Raw genomic sequence first — 22,791 nt, 5'->3', positions numbered from 1 at the left:
AAAAAATAAAAAATAAAAAATAACAAAATTAAACGAAAATGATTGACTTAATGTTGTGAATGGTTAAAAAATATTCTTCTGTAAGCAGTGGTATTGGAAAGGATTAATAAATTTAAACACAGGTTGTATGATTTTTTTTTATAACACTTTCATTTTCTGGTAGGTCTATGGTAATTAATAATTAATAACAAGAAAAAACCTTCATCTGTTGTCTACAGTAATTATTAAAAGGTACAATTAGCAAATTACTATGCTGTGTATTCATTTTGTGTAATAATAGGTAATGATATAATTGTAATTTTTTTTTTTTTTTTTCTTTATAATTGAAGCGCAATTTTTTTTCTCACGTGCTCGATTTCATGTCTTTTCTACAAATATAATAATATGTTATCTAGTATTTTTATTTTTTCTTGTTTACATAATTACATCCACGTCGGATTATTATTATTAATCGGTTTTCTTTTCTCTCCTATATCGTCGCTTCTATTTATAATGTTTTAATAATCGAATACTAAAAATACAAATGTTTCATATATCGGTTAGCGGAGCGAGGTTTCAAAAGCAGTGAAGGGCGCAACTTCAATGCCTTTGAAAAGCGCCTCGTTTTCTTTATTCTCTATACTCTTCTTATACATATATACGATCGGGTATCTTTTATTTATATATATTACCAATATAAAATTAAGGGGCTCGTGAAGGAAATTTGCACTTGACACCCACGTTATCTTTCAAGCAGAAGAAAGAACTTCTATTTTTTTTTTTTTTTTTTTTTTTTACCTTAGCGTCGCAATCGTACTGCTTATACACAGAAAATTTTTCGTATTTTCATATATAAATTCGCTCTTTTTTTTTACAAAGAATTTTGTCTTGCATTCACGACGAGAATATACAAGGCTTTGTTTTAACTTTGCATATGGTTATTTTAAACTTTTCAACACGATTATCATACAAGTACCCGCATAGAGAAAAAGAGAGATCGGTTTATCGATTCGTAAAATCTAAGCACGCGAATTTTCTCTCATTATTTTCTTCTCCCAATACAATCATTATATTTATTTTGCTTTGAACATATACAATCTTATAAATAACTGCTTCAAAAGCCCTTTAATGTTATACCAAGGATGCATAAGATTTTCTTACACTATTTATTTCAAGTACCAATATGTACATACGAAGTTTAAATTCTTCTTTATATTTATTTATTAATTTTCTTTTATACAAATATGTAAACTTAATGACGATAAAATTACAACGTAATAATGCCTAGCCTATCTAACTATGTGTCGACAGAAATATTTTACAACAATCGAGAAAAATTACGATTCTTTCGCGTATTATCTTCAATCGTGATAGAATATTCTATCACGTTATTTTTAATTTTATTTAAGAAGTAAGAAAGTTCTTGTACGTCTCTTTCACGCAGATCTAGCAACTAGATTTTACATTACACTTAATCCCATCACAATGTAGAGTATAAATCAATGTAACTTTACTTTCGCCTTATATCCTCGCTAAACCAACTCTCTGGCGTTTGAATATTTCTATTTTTCACAATATATACAGTTTTTATTTGCGTTACCAGCCCTTTCAGGTGAATAATAAAGTATGTTATTATTTACAAACAAAGGTAGCGGGCACAATTATATCCGTCAAAAACGTGAGTTTACCTCTATGTAATAATTTAAATGTTGCACTATGTAATTTAAAGTACGAACTAGCAAAATATGAAAGGGAAAAAATAAACAGAGGAAAAAGAAGATTGAAGTTCAGAGCATGGCTTTGAATCAGACTGCCGTTAATTAAAGGCTGAATCGAAGTCATAAAATATATATATATATATAAAAAAGGAATAATAAATATACCAAACGATTGTTATAACAATTGATATCAATTTTACATATTATGTTCTTAATTAGGGAAAAATTTACTTGTTGCAAAAAAATAAATATAGACTTAAAAATAATTCAACAAATATATTGTTTTTCTTTGTAAATGTAAACAAATTTTTAATTAAAGAACAAAATTTTTTAACAGTTTTTCTAAAAAAAAAATATAATATATAATTTTGGATTTATTTTCGACATTATCATTACTTATTTTTCCTTAAATAAGAAAATACATGATTCATATGTATTTTTGTAATAGCAACGATTATAGTCTTCATTAAATCAAATTTACATTTTATAAATAAATACTATATGATCAGAGTGACAAAAAATTTTTAAATGATAACAAAACGCACATTTATAATTAACCAATATAAAAAATTACATGTACATGGTGTGTTAACGATTGCGAACGAAACTTGAAGCGATGAAAAAAAAGTCACTAAAAACATACAAGATGAGATAGAAAAAAGAAAAATCAAAAATCATGAGAAATATGAACTACTGAAAAAGAGCTCTTACTTTCTTGATATCGACATCAAAAAACGCGTATTTATTATCACCTTCGTATGTAATTTTTTTTAGTAAATCGATAAAAATATCTGAGAAAGGAGAATATCTATGATCTTATTTAATTACATAAGTTTTATCGACAATAAGAGTTGGTAATCATATAGAAACAGTAATATCCAATAATTAATGAGGTAATAGTCCAATGATGGTAAAGCTACACGGCTTACAACTGAAACGGTATGAGTCACGATTTCACAAAAATTCCAAATGGACTTAATATTTACAATAAAAAAGTGCCTCTTCTACCTTCATGATAGTTTATTTACAAAATATAATTGATTTTTCAAACGTATTTCGTTCTTACTTTTTACAAACATGCTCATTGATTATTATAGTTACAATTTATTCTTTTCATATTTATCTCTGTTAAGTTTAAGTATGACTTATCAACATTTTTTTAATTTTGCTTTCATCATTTCATAAATAAAAAATAATTAATTTACAGTTCTTTGTATTCAAATACTCTATTAATTTATATTAGTATTATTATTATTTTTTTTTTTTAATTTATAGACTCTGCGCAAGATCACATTTAATTAAAAATATTTTATTCATGTAGAATATAAAAAATATTTGTCTTTCAAAAAATGTATACAATGTACGATGCTTTTCGCGTGGAAATATTTTAATGTTTGTCATAACTACGAAAATAGTTTGAAATTTGATAATCTTGAATTGATTGAAACCATTAGGGAAAATAATGTAAAATAAATAACATTGGTAGCTATACAAAGTCTATCCGTCGACCCTACTATAGTCGATCTTATTTTTACCTTTGTTAAAAACGTTTTTTTTGCTTAATTTTGTCATGAATAATTTACAAAATTAAATCTACACTAGTTATAGGGCAGTTACAAATTTAGCAGTCAAATTATATTGGATTCGATCTTCTTTTACCACCATAAAAACATCATTGAAAACTGTTAAAAAAAAAAATTTGTTCATTTTTCATACCAGACGAAAGTTTTGATTTTGTTAGATTAGTTTCGTTTCATTAGAAAAATTGAATTCATCTTTGGACAGTTTACAACAACGAACTTTATGACAGAACCACTTTGGTTTGATATTATAATCCATAAGCTACTATGAGTTTTTATAAAAAGTGAGTTGTGATAAGTAAAAGAAGCTTCAAAATTTAAAAATAAATGAAAGATTATCACCATTACATGGTGATAAAATCATGTAGAACTGACCAGTTAAGATTTTTTGTAGAAATTTGAAACGTACGATCTTAGCGCATATAGTATAATTTAACATCGCGTCTTATTTAATAAATAAACTAAGGGAAATTATGTAATAAAATCACTGGAACGGCGGGGCATGGTTCGATCAACATATTCATGGGGAAAAAAGGTCCATAAAGCAGCTTTGCAACATCTGTTTTTCATTAAAATGTAGCCTCGACAATCGAGGTTCTCTGTTACTCTACATGAAGACGGTGACGATGACGAAGACGACGTAAGGGTTGAGGTGATCACCAGGTGGAGTCCAGCCACAGGGTGAGGGCGTAGTCATTGATTGTGGGCGAGTCAACCAAACCGAAAAGCTTGGCCTTGACGAGCGACCCTAGCTAATCGCTGTCAAGGTCACTTTCCGAAGGTCATTTGTTTTCACGCGATATTCGCCGCCTCTTGGCTTGCTCTGCCTGCTCGGCAGCGTTCACTAAAAAATCGTTTACGCTGTACGAGCTAGTTTTTTTTTCTTTTTCTTTTTTTTTCTTTACGCTATTTCACTAAATATAAGCGTGTGCATGCGTGATGGAATGTATTATTCTTGGATTTAAATTGATCTTTTAGCATCGTCATGCTCAATGTACCAACATTTTTTGGACACATTGCCTTCGTTTGCACTTATGTAGGTGAAGAGTTGTGATGATATGTATTATGAGGTGAAGATGACAGTAATCATAATTGGTTCAAAAAACACAGACTGACGAAATTTTTACAAAACAATCCCACCAAGATATTTGTTTTAAGATTATATTTGAAGTTGAAAAAAATATTTTACATTTTTATATTATAATCGGATAGTATTCGATTCCTTTGTACAAATGAAATATTACTGTATACACGACCTCGATACAAGCTACTTTACATAAACTCAGATAAAATTAAAAACTTAAAACAAATATATAAATATAGGTATATATTTTTAATTTTTGATTTATTTCTGTCAAGATTGATAATATAAGCATATAATATATCGTGAACTCTTTTTTCAGCTAATTAAAAAACCATATTTTTGTGTATATATATTAAACACATGGAAACAAAATTTTAACTTTTAAAAATTTCGCCAAGCAATGATGGATATATATATATATAAATTTATATAAATTATTTACACATGAAAACGCGTACAACGTACTTTTCTAAATTTCATTTGCCTGTATTCTTAATAAATATGCATATTTAAATGATGAAATCTCGATACGCATGAATATTGCTTTGTGAGGGACGTAAAATTTCGCTGCTGCCACATCTTTCCTTAAAGATGTTTTAAATTTTTCATCATTATTTAGCCAATACTCTTAAATATGTACAAGTTGCTTATAAAAAAATTGTGTTAGCATAACAAAATCTAGATCGAATTCCACATAGTTATTTTAAAAATAGCTACGCATTTCATTGATTGTCGATAGTATTTACAATTCTGTATATTTATATAATTTCTTACCAATCTAATGATTTTAAATTAAAATAAATCGGCAGCAGATGAGATTCACATACCCTCGCATACGTTCACAAAACTATACTTAAATCATAGCACTTGACTTTTAAATGCACATATATCACAGCAGTATTACACATTTCCACGGAAAATAACGAATAGAACAGTTCAGAGTATACGTGTCATTAGCAAGAAGTGATTCTATTTGAAAAACAGGATCTTTGAGCAACCTCCTACCAAATGACATATACAGCACTGGGTGCTCTAGTTTTCTTAATTTTCGATTTGGCCTGTGCCCCATAGTCGGTAAGACTAGGTTGGCTTACTCACCAGCAGCTCCGCTCCTGGTCTTCCTCCGATTGACGTCTTCGAGGGAGCGAGAGGCACCTCTCGTATTACCGGCGGGAGTTGCAAGCGGGGAGGCAGTATTTTGACGTACCGAGCGCCTCGTCGACGTGACCGTCGTCACCATCACCTCGCCTAGGGACTCGTTGCTTGAGACCGAGATACCACGTAGCCTCTCCTTTACGAACGTCGGCCCGCTGCCGCCACTACCCCCGCCCCCGCCGCCACTGCTGCTGCTGTTGTGGCTACCCGCCGTCGTGCTCGACTGTTGCTGTTGCTGGACATGCTGCTGCTGCTGTTGGCTTTGATGTTGCTGCTGTTGCTGCTGTTGGTGGTGGTGGTGCTGCTGCTGCTGCTGCTGTTGGTGATGGTGGAGCTGTTTGGTCGTAAGCTGACGGCTTTCGCGCTGCGCTCGGCTGTTGCCCGAGTTGTAGTTCGAGAGGCCCGAGTGCAGCTGACCGATCGACGCTGTTGCGCTAGAGCTGCTCCTGGAATTTCGTGTTCCGTTACTACACGAATACTTAAAATAAATACGGTCATGTTTAATAATGCTGATGCTAAAGAGCTTTGTAAAATTAAAAATTTATTACGCTTATTTGCTGACAAAGAAAATTATCGTTTAGATTTAAATTTTTAATATTTTCATGAAATACATACTTTTGGTCTTTGGGTTTTGGTAATCCAGTGATAATATCTTCTGTTACTCGGATTTTTGCTTTGCTGGAAATATCTGCCACGAGTTCATCATCTGACGATTCTATGTCTACGAGCAAGGGTCCTGGAGCTAAAAAAATTTACACAAATATATATATCGGCATTAGTATTATAAATGAAGAATGATAAGAACTTAAAGGAAAAGTCACACCAATCTAAGATACCAAAATAATAAATTCATAAAGATATTTGACACACAAATCTAAAACTTTCTAAAATACAGTACAATATCAAAGTATATAAAAATACACAACATCAAGATAAGTTTACAGGTCCTTTTTCTGTAAGATCAACTTTTTAGATTCTGGCTTGGTCAACATGTCCTTCAAATTTCCGCATTTAATTTACATATATGTTTTCTAATTTTTTTTGTAAAAGAGCAAGTATTTGTAGTTGTAATTTATCATAGAAATACTTATTGTTAAATGAGGCTCTAGAAATGTGACTTAAATTCAAGTTAAAAAATCGCACACAGTAAATAAATCAACGCTTTTTTTTCTACAACTTATAAAAGTGAGAAAAAAAAAAAAGATGATAACTGATATAGTTCAAAATACATCCGGTTTTCAATCCCGTGCATTATTGGCTTTATTTAACTGTGCACTACTAAAGGCCCTAATCGCTCACGTCTTTATTTTTATAATAGACACCTTTTTTGCTCTTGGACAACATGTTGATGCTTTTCTTGGACGAATCATCCTTGCCAGTGACGAGTTGTCTTTTAACAGGACCACCAGAGCTCTCATCTACGCCCATGCAAGCCTTAATAAGTCCAGCAGCATTCTCCGAGCATTTCCGTTTACCTGGCCTTGGCTGTTGCTGTTCCTCGTTATTCGATGCAACGCTGCTCTCGCTCTCCTGTCTTTTGCGCTTGCCAGTAGTTCTGAGTGGTGGATGGACTCCAGTGCTTGCGAGCGTCACATTGGTCGTCGTCCCAGCTGACAGCTTCGTGTTGGTGGCACTGCCCGTGACGCTCAGCTTTGTTGGTCCAGCCTTCGAGTATGGTGAGATGCTTCGCCTTTCCTGAGGGCCCGTACACTTGGCTGCTTTGACATCCGGACTATTCAGGCCCGACTTTTGCGACCTGGTGCGCCGCTTTTCCACACCTCCGGACAGAGATGAGTCACTATTGGGTGTATGTTGTTCCGTTAACAGTTGTTCCAGCAGTGACTTGTCAGTTGTGGTAACCTGCTGCTTGGCTCCATAACTTTCGCTGTTGAATTGTGGAGCCGCAGTTAGCGTCTCGGTGACATCGTCATCGATACAGATCAAGTCCTGTTGGAATTCGAGCTCCTGCTTACGGCGTCGCTTGCGCCGCAGATGCTCAGCCGCGACGATCATTGCTGATTCAGCGGACTCGGCCTCCGTAGGAGTTTGAGGTCCAGCCGGGCTCGGTGTATCGTCGCGCTGAAGCACCACAGGATTTGAGTACGTGTACAGAGGCGGCGTGATGCGGATCGGTTGAGGATCGTCACCCAGCGGTGACTGGACGTTCAGATCGCAGATTGTTATGTTACTGCTGACACTATTATTACTACTACTGCTGCTGGTGTCACTTGGCATTGCTACTCTTTTTGCGAGATCGTCCTTGACCTTTTGTGGATTCACCAAGTCCCGGCTGCTCGATTGCTGTTGGCTTTGTACATTTGATTTTTGGCTTTGATCTACAGCTACTAACTCGGACTTGGGTAACGCGCTTGTCACTCCCTTTACTTCCTGTTTGGTCTGCTGTTGTTGCCTCGTATCATCAAATACGGGTTCTTCCTCTTTCACTTTAATTTTGGGTTCAATTTTTGATTCAATTTTGGGTTCAATTTTGGGTTCAATTTTGGGCACAAGTTTCAGTTCAAGCGCTGATCTAACTTCAAGCTTTGGAGTCAAAATCAAGCTAGAAGTCACATCGAGATCGGCACTTGTTTCAATTTTTTCCACTTTCACTTCACCATACCCCACGTGATTTTGCATTATAGGCACACCGTTATTATTAATATTATTGTTATTATTACCACTAGAATTATTGTTACTTTGCGCTTGAGGTGGTTGTTGCGAACTCTCCTCGGCGCTTAACCTACTTAAACTATCATCGACAGCTAGAGACTTATTCTCGTCCACTACAACCGGAGCGACGTCGGCACTACTCTCAACATGAACAACGTTTTTTGTCGTCGTCGTCGTCGTCGTCGTCATTGACGGTCCTGTCGTCTCGGACTTGACGGCACCAACACTAGCACTAGTCTGATTCACGCACGAATTATCACTCGCGTTTTTGGGCTTAGTTTTTGGTGACTCGTTCTTAACGCAAACGTCCACAACACTAGACGAGGACGGTGATTCTTTGGAGTCTATCGCGCACTTAATCGTCTCGTCGTCTTTCACTTTAGCCGTCAATGTCATTGGCGCAGTATCTACAAGACTGTTTTCTTTTTCTGGCTGCTCCTTTCTTTCTTCCAGCCTATTTACCGTCGTATCAGGCGCAATAGAAGACGAAATCGCGGCAAGCTCTTTTTCCAACACTTCGGCGTTCAGATGACTCTCAAAGCTGCTCTGAACCGAATCAAGCTGTTGCTGCTTCTCAGAAACACTACTCCGCGAAATTGAACACATATCAATACTACTGCTACTAACTGTTGGGGAAGGCACGTGGTTCTTGTTGTCAATTGTCAGCTGTTGCGGAGGCGGGGGTGTCTCTATGTGAGCTTGAGCACTACTCTTGATAGACGACGTCGTGACGGAGTCCTGGGCAGCAGCGGGCCTGTGTAGCGGAGACTCACCCTGATTAGGTGACTTTTCTGATAGTGCATCCATGGACTCTATACCACTGTCCTCTCCAGCAGCATTGCTTGCACTGTTGTTGGCACCAGCGTTGTTGGCATTCGCGTCAAGTATACCACCACTCAGACCAATCGGAGTTGTCAGGACGGTTGGATTTTCGAGAAGCTTTTGCTTGACTTTAGCCTCAGAGACGTTAATGTCGCCTATCGGCAAAACCGGTTTGTTACTGACCAGCTGTTCTATCGTCGTTGGCAGCTGATCTATCTGTTGTTGTGATTTGATCGCCTGCTCGTCCGTCAGTTTTTCGATAGGATTGCTCTTGAGCAAAGTCGCGTGCTGTACCGTCGTCTCAACTTTACTGATCGGTACAATACTACTTTGTTTGCTAATGACGAGCGGATGGTGATTAGGAACGAGTTTTTTGGCCTGCAATGCAGCTGCGCTTGATAACCTGTTGAGTTCATTTTTAGCCGCTGCTCCAGATAAGGCATGATTTTTCAACTTCATGCTCTGACCCAATTTAACCTCGAGTTCTGTTTTCGATAAAGGCTTATTTACCAACGCTGTCGGAGTGGATACTGTTCTCGTAGTTTCGTTCACCAGATTAGTTTTAGTGGACAGACCGGTTTCCACGAGGCTCGAGACAGCAGTCTTTGTTGTTGAAGACAAAATGTTACTATCCAAGCTCGAATTATTAGCTTGGGTCAGTAAGTTTGAAATCTTTGGTGACACTGAACTGCTTCTGCCAATATCGTTATCAAGCGACGAATTGGAGATAGTGGTTTTGCTTCCAGTCAACTTTATGCTGGATAACGTTACGGTCTTTTGGTGCTGTAACTGCTGTTGTTGCGACACAGAATCTAGAGTCGTTTTCTGGTTCGATGATTGCGATGTCTCAACACTTTGAGATTCTGTAAAAAAATTAAATGATAAATATTTAAAAAAAAAACTTTTTTCATATTTTTGAATGATATTTAAGTGATGTGATGAAATATACCTGACAGGTGCAGATATTTCTCATCCAAGCTGAGCCTAGTTCTCTTCTCTTGATTAACTAGGTCTTTTCTGATGCCATTTGGTTCGGGCAGCTTGGTGCTCAAAAGACAGATGGTCTTATCTACTGCAGATCGACCAGCACTTGTATCGTTATCACAGATCCGTCTGATTTCACCTGTCCTCTTGAAATCATTACTCGACATTGTCGTAGTTACTGGCGTCGTTAAATTTTCGACTGTTTTCTTTGCAGTCTGTACTGCCGCGACGGCGTCGCCACCTTTGTAGCCCAGTTTGCGCCACTTGGCCTGATTATCAAGTATACGACCACCCGTCATCAGATTCTGCTCACGATGCAGACTCTCGCTCGACTCCGACTTCTTTTTCGAATCTCTTCTTTTTGTTTTACCTGAAATTTTATTTACTCGATTAATGATGGGACTGATAGTAAAATTATCATGTAAAATGTTTTGAGCCAAATCATAATGACATCTACTTAATGATTACGTAACAATCGTTTAATAATCCGAGATGATGGATGTTAGAACTTTTAAATGTACTTAATTTATTTGTAAAAAATGTATTAAATTAGGAAGATTTACCTCCACCAATTTTATGTTCACTCGTATGGTTGGACAGTTCAGTCTCGCCAGAAACCTGCTGCATCGCCGACTGTTGCTGGTTTAAAATGGACGAGGTCTTGTGTTTGAGTGGAGAGGGTATCCTACTGTTTAGCGGCAAATCATCAACGTCGCTGCCGGCAACGACTTTGCTCAACGATTGTTTTGTCGTCGTAGCAGTCGTCTGATGCTGGTGCTGCTGCTGTAAGCGCGGCGCCGTCGCCATTTCCATAGGTGAACCATTGCCACCACTGCTGCTGCTGCTGCTACTACTACTACTACTGCTATTGCTGTTACTGTCTTGTTTTAAGGCATTAGATTTGGTCATGACATTTTGCAGCGTATTGTTCATTTTTACAAGGGAATTAGCACTATTCAACACAGTGGAGTTTGACAAAGGCAATTTCGAGGCAGACGCTGCACCTGCTAAAAGTTGATAATTGTACGTAACGTAAATGGCAATTTTTTTTTTTTGTATACAATTTGTTTTCAAATAAATATTTCCTTACCCATAAACATATTAAACGACTTCTTTTGCAAGAGCTTATTGCCGTCGATCGAATCCTTCATTTTTTTCAGTTTTCCGCGTTTTTTGATACCAGTCAAATCTCCCGACTCAGAATCTTTAAGCAATTTTTTCTCTTTTTTACCAATTTGCACTACCGAAGCGTTACGACCACGCAGCGATATGTGCAATGGAGGCACTCTTGGCTCTTCGCTCGTAGGTGTCGAACCACCACTGGGTCCAACGTTACCACCACTACCTAAGCTCACTGGCGTTGTCGCGACAGTCGTACCTACGAGTGTGTTCATGGTTGTAATGCCTGCTGAGGCAACACTAGCACTACTCGACGGACAAATGCTGCTATTGGTGCCTCCTAAAGTGCTACTCAACAACTTATTCATACTTGTTTTTTCAGCTTTACGCGCCGGCTGTGTGTTCACAATAGAGACATGCTCCACCTTGTATGCTGGAGTGACAGGCTCTGACTTTTCCAACTTAAGCCTGTTCATAAAGGAAAACGCGGTAAGAATTATTTTGAATATTGAGCATTAAGATATCGAAGTAGAACTATTACTATGCTTTACCTAAGTTTAATCTTTTCCGTTGGCATGGGACTGTTTGTGTCCCTACTGGACTTGAGTCTATTGTGTTTAAGACTGCCCTCGCTTGCTGTGGACTTGGCTGTATTTTCCGAGTCTGACTGATCAGTGTTCGTTGTGTCGTTTCTTCTTGAAAAGTTACTGTCCGCATCGTCATCAGAAAATATCGAATTCGAGCGATCGTTCAACGGAGAGGGAAACGAGAAAAAGTTGTCTTGCGTCTCAAGTGCACTCTCAGGTTCCGAATCTGAAGTGTCACTGGGCATAGGCTCGAGCAGGCCTGTGAGCGGGTTAATGAGATACTGCCGTGGTTTACCTGAGGACGTGTATTCGAGTTCGCCGGTGGATTCCGAATCCCCGACTTTTGAAGACTCATTTCTCGTCTCCGTGGCTGTGGACGAAGCGGCTTTGGTCGGAGCTGACGTTGCTGCTTTCATCGAAGCTGATAAGTTTTCGTGACTTGTCGATTTAGTCTGTCGAGCAAGTATATCAGTTTGATTATTATTTTAGATACTCTCAAAAATATTAAATCTTTCAATAAAAAGGGTAAAATTCGTTTTAGTTAATTACAAAATGCGATTTCCCAGGATATATAAAATAAATCAACCATACAAAGTATCACCGTACAATGACGCGAGTAGGGGAAAGTGTTTAAAAAATTTGCGAGGCACTCTGTATAAAATAAAAGCTAGTCTTACCACGGACAAATCAGCATTATTCTGAACGAAGACATCGGGAACTGGCTGACTGATGGGCGTCGTGGTCGCCACAGTAGCAGTGACTGGCGTGCTACGTTGCACCGCCACTGCACTGTTGATCGGTGCAGCCTGCGGAATGGAAACGTTCTGCGGAGCGCTCCATACGGCGGTAGCGCTAACCATAGTCCCGTTCGCTTCCGTGTTAATATTTGACACGGCAACCGCGGCGTGTGACCTACTTGTCACAGTTGTTGTTCCCGAATAGTTTCTGCTAAGTATATTTTGACTTTGACCGTAGCGGAAATCGGTAGATGCTCCTGTGTTCACATTTATATTTTTCAATTGATTATGGTGCAATTGTTGCTGCACGTTCACAGCCTGGTTCAGTTGTTGTTGCTGCTGCTGATGCTGTTGCTGCTGATGCTGCTGTTGAGGTTGACCCAAAAGTACTTGCTGAGTCGTAGATTGCGTTGTTTGCTGAACTTGTGGTTGTGATTGTTGCTGACGTGGGTAGGGCGGCGGTGTTTGTTGATTCGATGATTGATTACCGATAGCTTGCACTGGCTATAAAAATTATCAATTTTTTTTATTATTTACTAATTACCAATGAAATGCAGAATAATATATTGTTATAAACAAATCATACCCGGCCTTGCTGAGCTCCAATAAATGCTAATCGCTGTTGATTAACTCCTATTTGCCCAGTTTGAAGTATTTGCTGTTGTTGCTGTTGTAAAAGCTGTCCAGTGCTTATTGGATTCGTTTGCATAACCTGAGGCGAACTTAGTTGTTGCTGAGGTATTAACAGTGACTGACCAGACAAGCCTTGCTGACTAATTTGTGACTGTTGTTGCTGTTGCTGCAAAAGCAACTGCTGCCTTTGCTGCATGTGTGTTCTTGCCTGGAATTCAAGCAATTGTAACTATTTTGCATAAAAATGAAAACTAGTTAAATTATATGTATATAAAATGAAACAAAGTTAACAGGAATCTTATTATTTATTACCTGTTGGCCATTAACGGGAAACCTGGTCAACTGGCCTTGAATCTGAACTTGTTGTTGAGTGACGGCTGCTGGCTTGTAAGCCAGCTCCTGCCTCACTGGGAACTTTTGCTGTATTTGTACTTGTGTGTGCATCGCAGCCGGCATTACCGTATGTGACTGCATCAACTGCTGATTTTGCAGCAATTGTTGCTGCAGCTGGTGTTGAGGCACTGTAGAAGCCACCGAGGCGGCGTTAACCTGAGCAAAGGCCGAAGGCCCATGACCACCAATATCAGCGATCACCGCTGTCGACACAATGAGGTCTTCTGTCCTCAACGAGTCGAGACTATTTGGTGGCGAAGCATTCGGTGAAACTGACGTGAGAGGATCTTTTCTCCTAACCGTTGGTTTTTTCTGTGGCCTTATGCGATTTGTCATTGCAGCGTTTGAACCATCTATCACAGCAGGCGGCAACATCTTTTGTTGATGGCTAGCGGCGGCGTGGACAACGCCAGGTGAGCTAGTGCTCGTGCCGTCGTTCTGTAATAAGTTTACCAGAAGCGGACTTGAGAGCGCAACTTGATTGCCGACAGTGCCTATTGCGGGGTTAGTCGCAGCCAAACTGTTCGGCGATGGACTAGAGACCACGGCACCCGGAGATTTGTACTGACTGGGCCCGACAACTGTTTGTTGCTGTACATGCATGCCTGCTGTTTGAGGCGATGGGTTAACCGTTGTTGCCAAGCCATCCTGCTGCGCACTGCCTACAGCTGGATATGGTGGCGGTGGCTGGTTGTGATGCTTGAACGACTGTACAGTTGCTGTCGAACCTTTCACTCCACCAGAAGCCTCGCGACTGTGTATCGCTTGAGCCGCGTGGGTCATACTGGCAAACGGAAAGGGTCCGTTGTAACTCGTTCTTGATGATGTGCCGCTCGCGCTAGCAACTTGTTGCATCGCAGTAGAGCTCGGGGCTCCAACACTGCCAGAAACACCAGCCGTCGACGCACTAGGTTGTTGGACAGCTTTCGCAAGGAAGGGCGGAATTTGATCACAATCCGTTGGAGCAATAACATTCGGCGAACGAAATTGCGGCGATTTTTCCGAGGATGGACCAGCTACAATAAAATGCTCAAATGAGTTGAAAACAATAACAGTTATGCATTATACATAAATAGTGATTATTAAGGAAGGTAATCTAACCAGTCGCGATAAGTTGAGCAACATTGCGCAGAGCTGACGAGATGTTGGAGGCATTACTAGGCCCAGGCACAGGAGTAGCATTACTGTCCACAGTAGATGCACTACTTGCAAGATCACTTTGGGATTTACTAACGCCTTCTTGGGTTGGACCCGAGTGTAAAACGATTTCTTGTGATTCGCCACCATATCGTCCAGCTATCCTCAACGAGATTACCTGTTTGTACGTGATTAACGTTACATACTTCGGAATCGATCAATTTGATATTTGTTTATTTATTTATTAGACGTATGGACTTATTTTACTAATAAAACAAATTTTGAAATAAACGAGACATGATAATAATGTTACCTGATCTCCTTCTACTTGTACCGAGAGAATACCAAGTTGCGCAAGGGTAGCAGAACCCTGGGCTGCGAGTTCGCGCAACCTCAGAGCAGCTTCTTTGGGAATTGAGAACGTTACCCTTACCGAATTCCATGGTTCTACTTTTTTTACTTTTAATTTTTGCCCCTCGCCTATTGAAAATTGAAAAAAATAGTCATTAATGCAAAATGAACAAAATTTTTATCGTCTTTAATATTCAATAAATTTAATTGATCTAAGAACTTTCTTTACCTGCAGAAAAACTCGCCATTTTACGTTATAATATTTCTAAGCAACATAAATCACTCGATTTCAAACTGTGTTTACCTTTGCAGACAAGGGACTTTAGATGATCTACAATAACTTGGAACTTGTCTGGAAATTCAGGATCTCCAATATCACCTTCACAAGTTATCACCGTCTCAATTAAATCACCATCACTATCAGCCGCCATTTCTGGAAGAGCCATTTCATTAAAAACCAACTTCTTTGTCAATGATAAATATATGGAATAAAAAAATAACACCTTACCAACAATCAATCACATAACTATTATGTAGTTTGGGGGACTTTTAAAGGTACTAGCGTATGTTTTCACTGTGAAATTTAATTGGACTATTAGTGAATACCACAAGTTTCTCCACTGCAAATGTTGCTTAGAAGCTTATTTTTCTGAAAAAGACAAAGAAACAGAATATTACATTTTAGTTTTTTTTTCGACCATTTATACTGTCTCTACATAGAAAAATATTTAGAATGATTTAATTTTGTTGCTTATAACTACTTGTATAAACTTTGAGAATTTTGATTATGAAACTAATTCTGAATATACAATTAATTATATTTAAAAAGTAAGATTGTATTTAAAAAATTGTAATCCATAACTATAATAAAGAGTCAGAGCGTCAGTTCATTGAAATTTATAATTTTATAGTTATGTAACGAAATGCCGAATTAAAAATGTAAAAGCTTTAGAAAAAGCTTAGAATAATTATTTCAAAAGCAATAAAATAATGCGTGCTGAGGTGAACAAATTAAATACTAAAAAAAAAAAAACAACTACAATTGCACTTGTTTTTGTTTTCTGGAATATATTTTTCGGTACATATGTAATTCCTTCAAAGCAAAGATTTCAATTGTTTTACAATCCCATAAATAAATATAAAATTAAATATTTTTTTTCTTTTCAGTTATTAAAGTAAAGATTGGTAGGCAACAAGGTAACAGATAGTTCATCAATCATAACCTCAAAGTTTCTTATGTAAAAATCTTTAATTTATCACATATTTTATATCACGATTAAGGCAAAAAAACTATATTCTTATGAATTTTCGATACTAAATGAATAATATAATAAGGTAACAAGATGCTATAATTTTACTTGAAGAGGTAATTCAGTTGTAATCTGCTAATTTTTGAAAAGAAAAACAGAAGGAAGGAACAAAAATATTTGATCTCTATAAAAAAAACTGCTAAACAGTATCGAGTAACAAACAGAATATCTGTCATCATTGACAATCAAATTAATTGTAATATAAAATGAGAAATACTTTATTTATTTGAAAAATAATCAATCTGCATCTTATGAACTGATCCTCTACAATAGATTATACACCTATTTACAGTAGAACACTGGCAGCGTTGTTCCAAAATACATTAATAACTGAACGAAGATGGTACCAACTTTCTAATCAATGGTTCTATTAAATTTAAACTTACAAGATCTGCCGTAAAATCACGTGAAATAATTCAACATCAGTTAACAAACCATCTATACTTAGTAGTAAAACTGTAACAGCGCTCTGCTTGGTTTCTTGAAACCTACCCAGCCGGGATCGAAAAATCTGTTCCAAAATGCAACCGATCGATCATATCGTCAGAGGAAAGACATTGGTGTAAACACAGCCGTGTACACAAGCCAGAAAACTCCAAAAAAATCTGCACGCATCCGTGTGTCTTCCCCTTGATCTGAACAAGAGTAACTAACTACACTGAACTACCACACCATACAACCATATACTTGTACGCAGCTCGTCTCACATAATATACATGGTACACACACACGCACACACACTTATGTACACACACAACGCAAGAGAAGAAACTGCGCTACTGAAGAGATAAAAAATGAATCTATCTACGAAACCAATGCATGCAAAACGTATCTAGGTACATTGCACGGCTTCGGGAGAGCACTTATCACCTATACTGCTACCTATTGCAACAACGATGACGACGACAACAACAACGACATATGCATCTTTGACTTTGGAGCGCCGCACAACTCCGAACTCCGACAGGTGAAAAAGACGCGTGTATGTACACCTACAAGGATACAATTTGAGAGAAAAAGCAGCAAACGGGCTGCACAATATACAGTTCTCCTGACGTCTTGACCCATCTTTTAAGGGAAAATAATTGCGCGCTGTGGGGTTTACGTATACTTACTTACGGTAAAGCTAGTTTTTTCTTCAGTTTTCATTTCGTAAAAATATGACATTAGTTAAGTGCAAGTTTCAGCATTTATACACCAATTTCTTGCTGGACGCTGAATCGGAAAGCTCGTAAAAAAAAAAAAAAAAAAAAAAAAAGAAAAGCCTTTACTCGCGCGATATTGAGTGCAAAAAAGCATCTACTAGGTGCTAGCCTCTGTATTTCCCTCCCCCAGGAGATGCACTTTTGCTCAGAGGTTATCGTCGTTGCCTCCTCTCTCGCTCTTTCGAGGGGCGAGGGGAGCACTGCACACGTACTCGTTCTCTCTTTCGTGTATTCATTTTTTGTTTTGTTTTAGGTATTCTCTCTTAATTGGTACGCATCGAGGATAGAAAAAAAAAAAAAAGGAAAACGTAAAAGGGACCGTCCGTCGGGAAATCTGGAAAAGCATACAGTGACGGAATACTCGGAATAATCTCTATAGCTTCGTTTTTCTCAGCGCCTATCATAAACTTCGTTTTTTCTTTTTCCATATTTTCTACATCTGTGTTCTTTAAACGCGTGTTGGTGTGCTTTTTTCGTTTTCCATCTCTGTTGCGCGTGGCTGAGCTCTCTCGGCTGCTCTCCGTTTCATTTCGGAGCAATATGGAGAGAAAAAGAGAGCGGGGGGAAGAAGAAGACGGGAGAGAGAAAATTACAGCTACAGCTAGAGCAAACAAACGAGGTTATCGGCACCAGGAAAAGCTGGGAAAAAAAGAGGGATAGAGCTGCTGCGCGTGTACACACCAGACCGAGCTGTCATGTAGATCCGAGGCGTATGGCATACAACAATAACAACAGAAACAACAACAACAGCAGGACAGCTGGTCGCACTGGAGGTGGATTAAAGGGTCACGACTTCCTGGGCAGAAGTGTGACGACGACGACGACGACTATGGGATGGATTGTGCGCGCGCACGGGGACTCCCTCCGCTCCTCTCGACCTCGCGTGTACACGCGGATGAGCATATATAGCACAGCTCTCGTGCGCCGTCGCCGCCACCGTTGCGTCTCTGTCGCCGTCGTCGACAGGGCCAGGGGGGCTGGACTGCGGGTGAGAGGGTAGGAAGCGGAGGAAAAGGAGGAGGGGACCACCATTTTGTCTTGTCTGTATATACATATACATTGTACAAGTCGGGGGGAGGTGAAGACCGTCTCGTGCGCGCTGTTTTCGTATATAGTACTTATCACTACCTTCGTCAACTTAATCCAGGACGGTTATCAGTTGCAGGAGGAGCCAATTTTTAGGTCCAACTGAAATTAATGTTCTGTTTTATTATTATAATTGTTGTTGTTGTTGTTGTTGTTCCCGATGCTCCAAAATTTAAAGGTAGGGTATGCCATAAGTAAAGAAATAAGGGTATGATATGTGTAGGAGTAAAGGACAGACTTGGCCCGCAAAGTTTTGGAGCACGCGCTCCAAAATAGAAGATATTGGGGATAATTAGTTGACTGCGCGGGCTTTTAATTTTAATTTTTCCTTGTTGTAATAAATACGTGTGCATAGTACACATAATGTGCGATAGGAAAGCCAATTAAGAGGAGGATAGAGAGCGCAAGAGTGCACGAGGAATAGAGGGAGGATAAATAATATACCAATGAGAGAACGCGCGGAAAAAACAACAGTGGCGAGAAGTCGCCAGCTCGTCGGGAATTATCCCGAGTACCTAGATTCGTTCACCTTACAATCCAGGGACGGTCGGGGACGGTGTGAGCGAGTCGGAGACGAAAGTGAACAAGTGCTCTTCTCCGATCGTCCGCGATCGTCCCTGACCGTACGCGATGCGCAGTTGTACACGTTAGGTTAGATTAATGCAAAAAGTAAACAAACTTGTTTGTATTTGCACTTCTTTATTTACAAACTATTGTTTACATACAGCATTAATCTAACCTAACGTGTACAACTCCGCATCGCGTACGGTCAGGGACGATCGCGGACGATCGGAGAAGAGCACTTGTTCACTTTCGTCTCCGACTCGCTCACACCGTCCCCGACCGTCCCTGGATTGTAAGGTGAACGAATCTCCTATATGGATTTAAGTACTCCAGAATTACAGGTACTATCTACGACAACCTGTTTTCACACGAACCCCAGGGTAGATCCACGACGTGAATGACATAGAGAAAACGTTCGTACACCTAAACCTAGACGATACGGTCCTTTCCTGCGGGTCCACTATCCATCTCTCTCTAAAATCGCGCATGGACACACACCCACACGTGAAAAATACAAGTAAACGCACACATGCATAGGTATGGGTACACTAGGTAGAGATCAGAGCGAGGCGAGGAAGCGCGCGCGCTCTCTCACGGGGCGCAGAGCACTAGGCGCACGCAGGCACGCACGCACACACATACATCTTTTGCTGCTCTTCTCCTGGAGGTAGCCTAGGGGACACATGCACGGGGAACCAGAGCCAAAATAGATGATCAATTATCCGGACACGAGTAGCCGGTTACCTCTTTAAAAAACTGTACATGTATGTGATAAAGCTAAGCTATATTTACACACAAAAATCGTGATCAGAAAGACCGATGGGGTTTGGTTGCTGCATGCAGTATGGACATTGGCAGGGGCATCAGCCTTAAAATGAGCAGCAGTAGGTAGCCACACCACCAGCTAGTTACATATTATATACACGAGTATTGGTATACATACACTTCAAATCTGTTGCCACAGATAATACCGAATGATCAATGAAACAAATTACACGCACAATACCTACTTATCTAATAGATCACTCGTACGCGCACTAGATCAATCGTAATGACGGTGACTCCTAGAGAGCCCGTAAACACACTCACGCCGATCTCTTGGTCGGTACCTACAAGAGCCAAAGCGATCAGGATGCAGACAGGCAGTTGGACTCAAATGCTACCGTCTGCATCTACTGGGTTTATAAGCTGTATGTTGTTATTATTACCGGGTCGAGGGTGTAGCGGCAGCAGAAAAGTGGCCGCTGGCTGCTCGTCGAGCTTTGACAATAGCTGCTGGAGCAGCCGGGGTTCATATCGCTTTCTTGTCCCACGGAGGCTTGCGCCTCAGGTAGATGTCCTCGTATTTAGTGTTCGGAGCACAATATTAGAAAAAAAGAGAAAATCGGGATCTCCTTGTATATTCAGTTTTTCGTTATCTCTCTCTCTCTCTCTCTCTCTTTTTCTCGTCACGACTGCCAATTTGACCTGTGGCGGCGGCAACAGCAGCTATTGTACACGATACACATACACTACACGTAGGTACACAAACAGAAAACACGCGCACTAGAGTATGGCCAGGTTACGCGCAACTACACAGGCTGGTGTACAGCGGCTGCGAGAGGCGGTGGCGGCGGCGACACGGCGTACTGAGCACTACTGCACTGAACTTTTTAAAGCGGGCGCGCGCGCTCTCTCTCTCGTCGTCGTCGTCGTCGTCAGGATAGCGGTGCGGAGCAACAGCAACATCAACAACGACGAGGAGCTACAGCTGCGACGACAACGGCGTGGACGTCGGCGACGAGGAGTAACTGCTGCTGATGCTGCGGACGAGTCACGAAACGCCATGGACAATAACAAGATTCCGCCATTTGCAATGTAACCAACTGACATGCGCAAATCAATCGCGCGGGGGGCACACTGGCACACTATACTTTTGTACAGTGTACACACATACCAGTGCACACACTACACATGTACACAGTGCACTGCACTATAGCTCTTCTGTACAATTGTAAAAAGTATAGTTTGTGTGTATACATATATACCCCATGTGAGAGCCTACCTGGAGAGAGTATAGGTATAAAGTACATACATATTGAGATAAACCTTGGCATACGACAAAGGATAAGGTGCATAAAGTCCTTATAGTGACTCCTTGTCCTTAGTATAATAGAGCTCCTGCCAAAAACACTTCTCATTTTTCAAGCATTAGGTGATTAGTGATTTGGACGATTTGGTGTGTCGTACTACCTATTCATGGCACTAGTGCTGACGCCTAACGGCGATTTTGATCTCCATTTCCGACGCTCAGAGGCTCTCCAGAGTTCCCAAAAATTAAATCGACAACCGTAAGTCAACAAGTCAACGTCTGGCTTGCAGCTTGCATGGTGATCATTGTCATACTCTTCGTTTGCCGACGACGACGATGCTAATCAGTTTTCAGAGTGCACACACTTAGTTGTTGCTACTTCTATTCCTTGGATCATCTCATACAAAATCGTTACTTGCGGACTATGGGACTCAAATTCTGTTATACTTCAGACGATATATCTTTTTCTCTCTGAGAGAACGACTTTTTCTAGAGCTTTTTCATACATTGTTGCTACTTATCGTGTTTCAAAATTGTAATCAAGGTCTTAAAATTTACTCACCCTTCTTAACAATTTTGTTCATGGGCTTATCATATGAAATTAGAGATTTAATGAGCAATCTAAATAATTATATAATGCTAAAAGTACAACTACGTTGGTCCTGAATCATCTCTGAAACAAATTCGAACTAAAATTTCATCAATTGATATTTAAAAAAATAAACTATAAAATCGTTGAGACAAAAGACAATAAAAAAACACTTGTTTACCATCAGTAGATCTTGCAGCTATACATACAATCTACATGTAAAAACAATTTAATTTATGTACAACATTCTTACACGATCTATACTTGCCGTACATGTTATTGATATTCATATCGGAGTCAATCGTTTTCCTTGGATTTGGCTATTAATTAATAGTAATAGTCTTTCCACTCTTTGTTAAATGAACATGACCATAATATCAGTTAATTACGAATAAAATACTGTTGGCCTAAAAAACAGTAAATAATTCTTATACACAAATGTTGGAAATATTATGTAGACGATTGAGATAAGTACTAGGTACCGAAATTATTACGACTCATAAATTTTGTTCCCAGATTTTTTTTTCATCTCATAATTCCACAGTAATTCCATACCTGCAGTCGACCTGCAGCTGTTTTATTTTTTTTTAGGGGATGGAAGTTACGTAGAGGTATATATTTATATTTTGTTAAAATTGGATCGTATTTCACTAGATAGAGTTCATAAGTATAACGCACTCAATGTATACCTTTTTTTACCATTTGATGACTTGCTCTTCATACTTAATATTGTAGCATATCCTTGTAAAGCATTTAAGGAGGCTCCCTCGTGCAGAAATGCCAACCCTCTTCAGTAGATTTTCAGCAATTAAATTCTTCTGTTCTTGGTTCGGGAACTGTCACGAGGGAGCCTCCTTAAATCTTTAAATGATTACTTTTGCAACGAAAGGTGCATCTATCAATATGATGGCAAAAAGAATATCTGGCTCTAATAAATTTTTTTAAATTTCTAAGTAACATAAACATATACAGTTAATTACTTGACATTTATAGTTAAAACACTTTTTAAAAAAAGCA

General features: G+C 39.0%; 1 protein-coding gene across 8 annotated transcripts; it reads right to left on the bottom strand.

Annotated features, from left to right (window-relative positions):
- Window positions 1-146: 146 nt before the first annotated feature.
- On the bottom strand, window positions 147-20,993 carry LOC106639766 (Nuclear receptor coactivator 6). Of its 8 annotated transcripts, none has more exons than XM_089592951.1 (16): window positions 20,323-20,993; window positions 15,458-15,598; window positions 15,254-15,382; window positions 14,912-15,078; window positions 14,563-14,776; window positions 13,381-14,477; window positions 13,022-13,297; window positions 12,376-12,939; window positions 11,663-12,150; window positions 11,083-11,579; window positions 10,556-10,999; window positions 9,958-10,362; window positions 6,839-9,871; window positions 6,132-6,258; window positions 5,460-5,962; window positions 147-4,121 (listed from the first exon to the last, which is right to left on the bottom strand). In XM_089592951.1, exons 3-16 carry the CDS (start codon window positions 15,378-15,380, stop codon window positions 4,060-4,062), a joined length of 8,004 nt encoding a protein of 2,667 aa, XP_089449077.1. In that variant the 5' UTR covers window positions 15,381-15,382; window positions 15,458-15,598; window positions 20,323-20,993; the 3' UTR covers window positions 147-4,059. The 8 variants fall into 8 exon arrangements, with proteins under 8 accessions (XP_089449077.1, XP_089449108.1, XP_089449084.1 ...); XM_089592982.1 differs by having other exon boundaries at window positions 6,992-9,871; XM_089592958.1 differs by having other exon boundaries at window positions 10,556-10,996.
- Between the last annotated feature and the right edge of the window lie 1,798 nt (window positions 20,994-22,791).

Source organism: Copidosoma floridanum, unplaced genomic scaffold, assembly GCF_036245765.1.
Source record: "Copidosoma floridanum isolate Cflo_tuat_1 unplaced genomic scaffold, Cflo_Japanese_pri ptg000001l, whole genome shotgun sequence".
NCBI lineage: Eukaryota > Metazoa > Arthropoda > Insecta > Hymenoptera > Encyrtidae > Copidosoma > Copidosoma floridanum.
This window is presented reverse-complemented; position numbering and strand designations above follow the sequence as displayed.

Coding starts and splice junctions, on each gene's coding strand:
- LOC106639766 (XM_089592951.1), bottom strand. CDS start 15,380: ATGGCGGCTGATAGTGATGGTGATTTAATTGAGACGGTGATAACTTGT. Junction 15,079..15,253: donor AAAGTCCCTTGTCTGCAAAG/GTAAACACAGTT, acceptor AATTTTCAATAG/GCGAGGGGCAAAAATTAAAA. Junction 11,580..11,662: donor ACGGAAAAGATTAAACTTAG/GTAAAGCATAGT, acceptor CTTTATGAACAG/GCTTAAGTTGGAAAAGTCAG.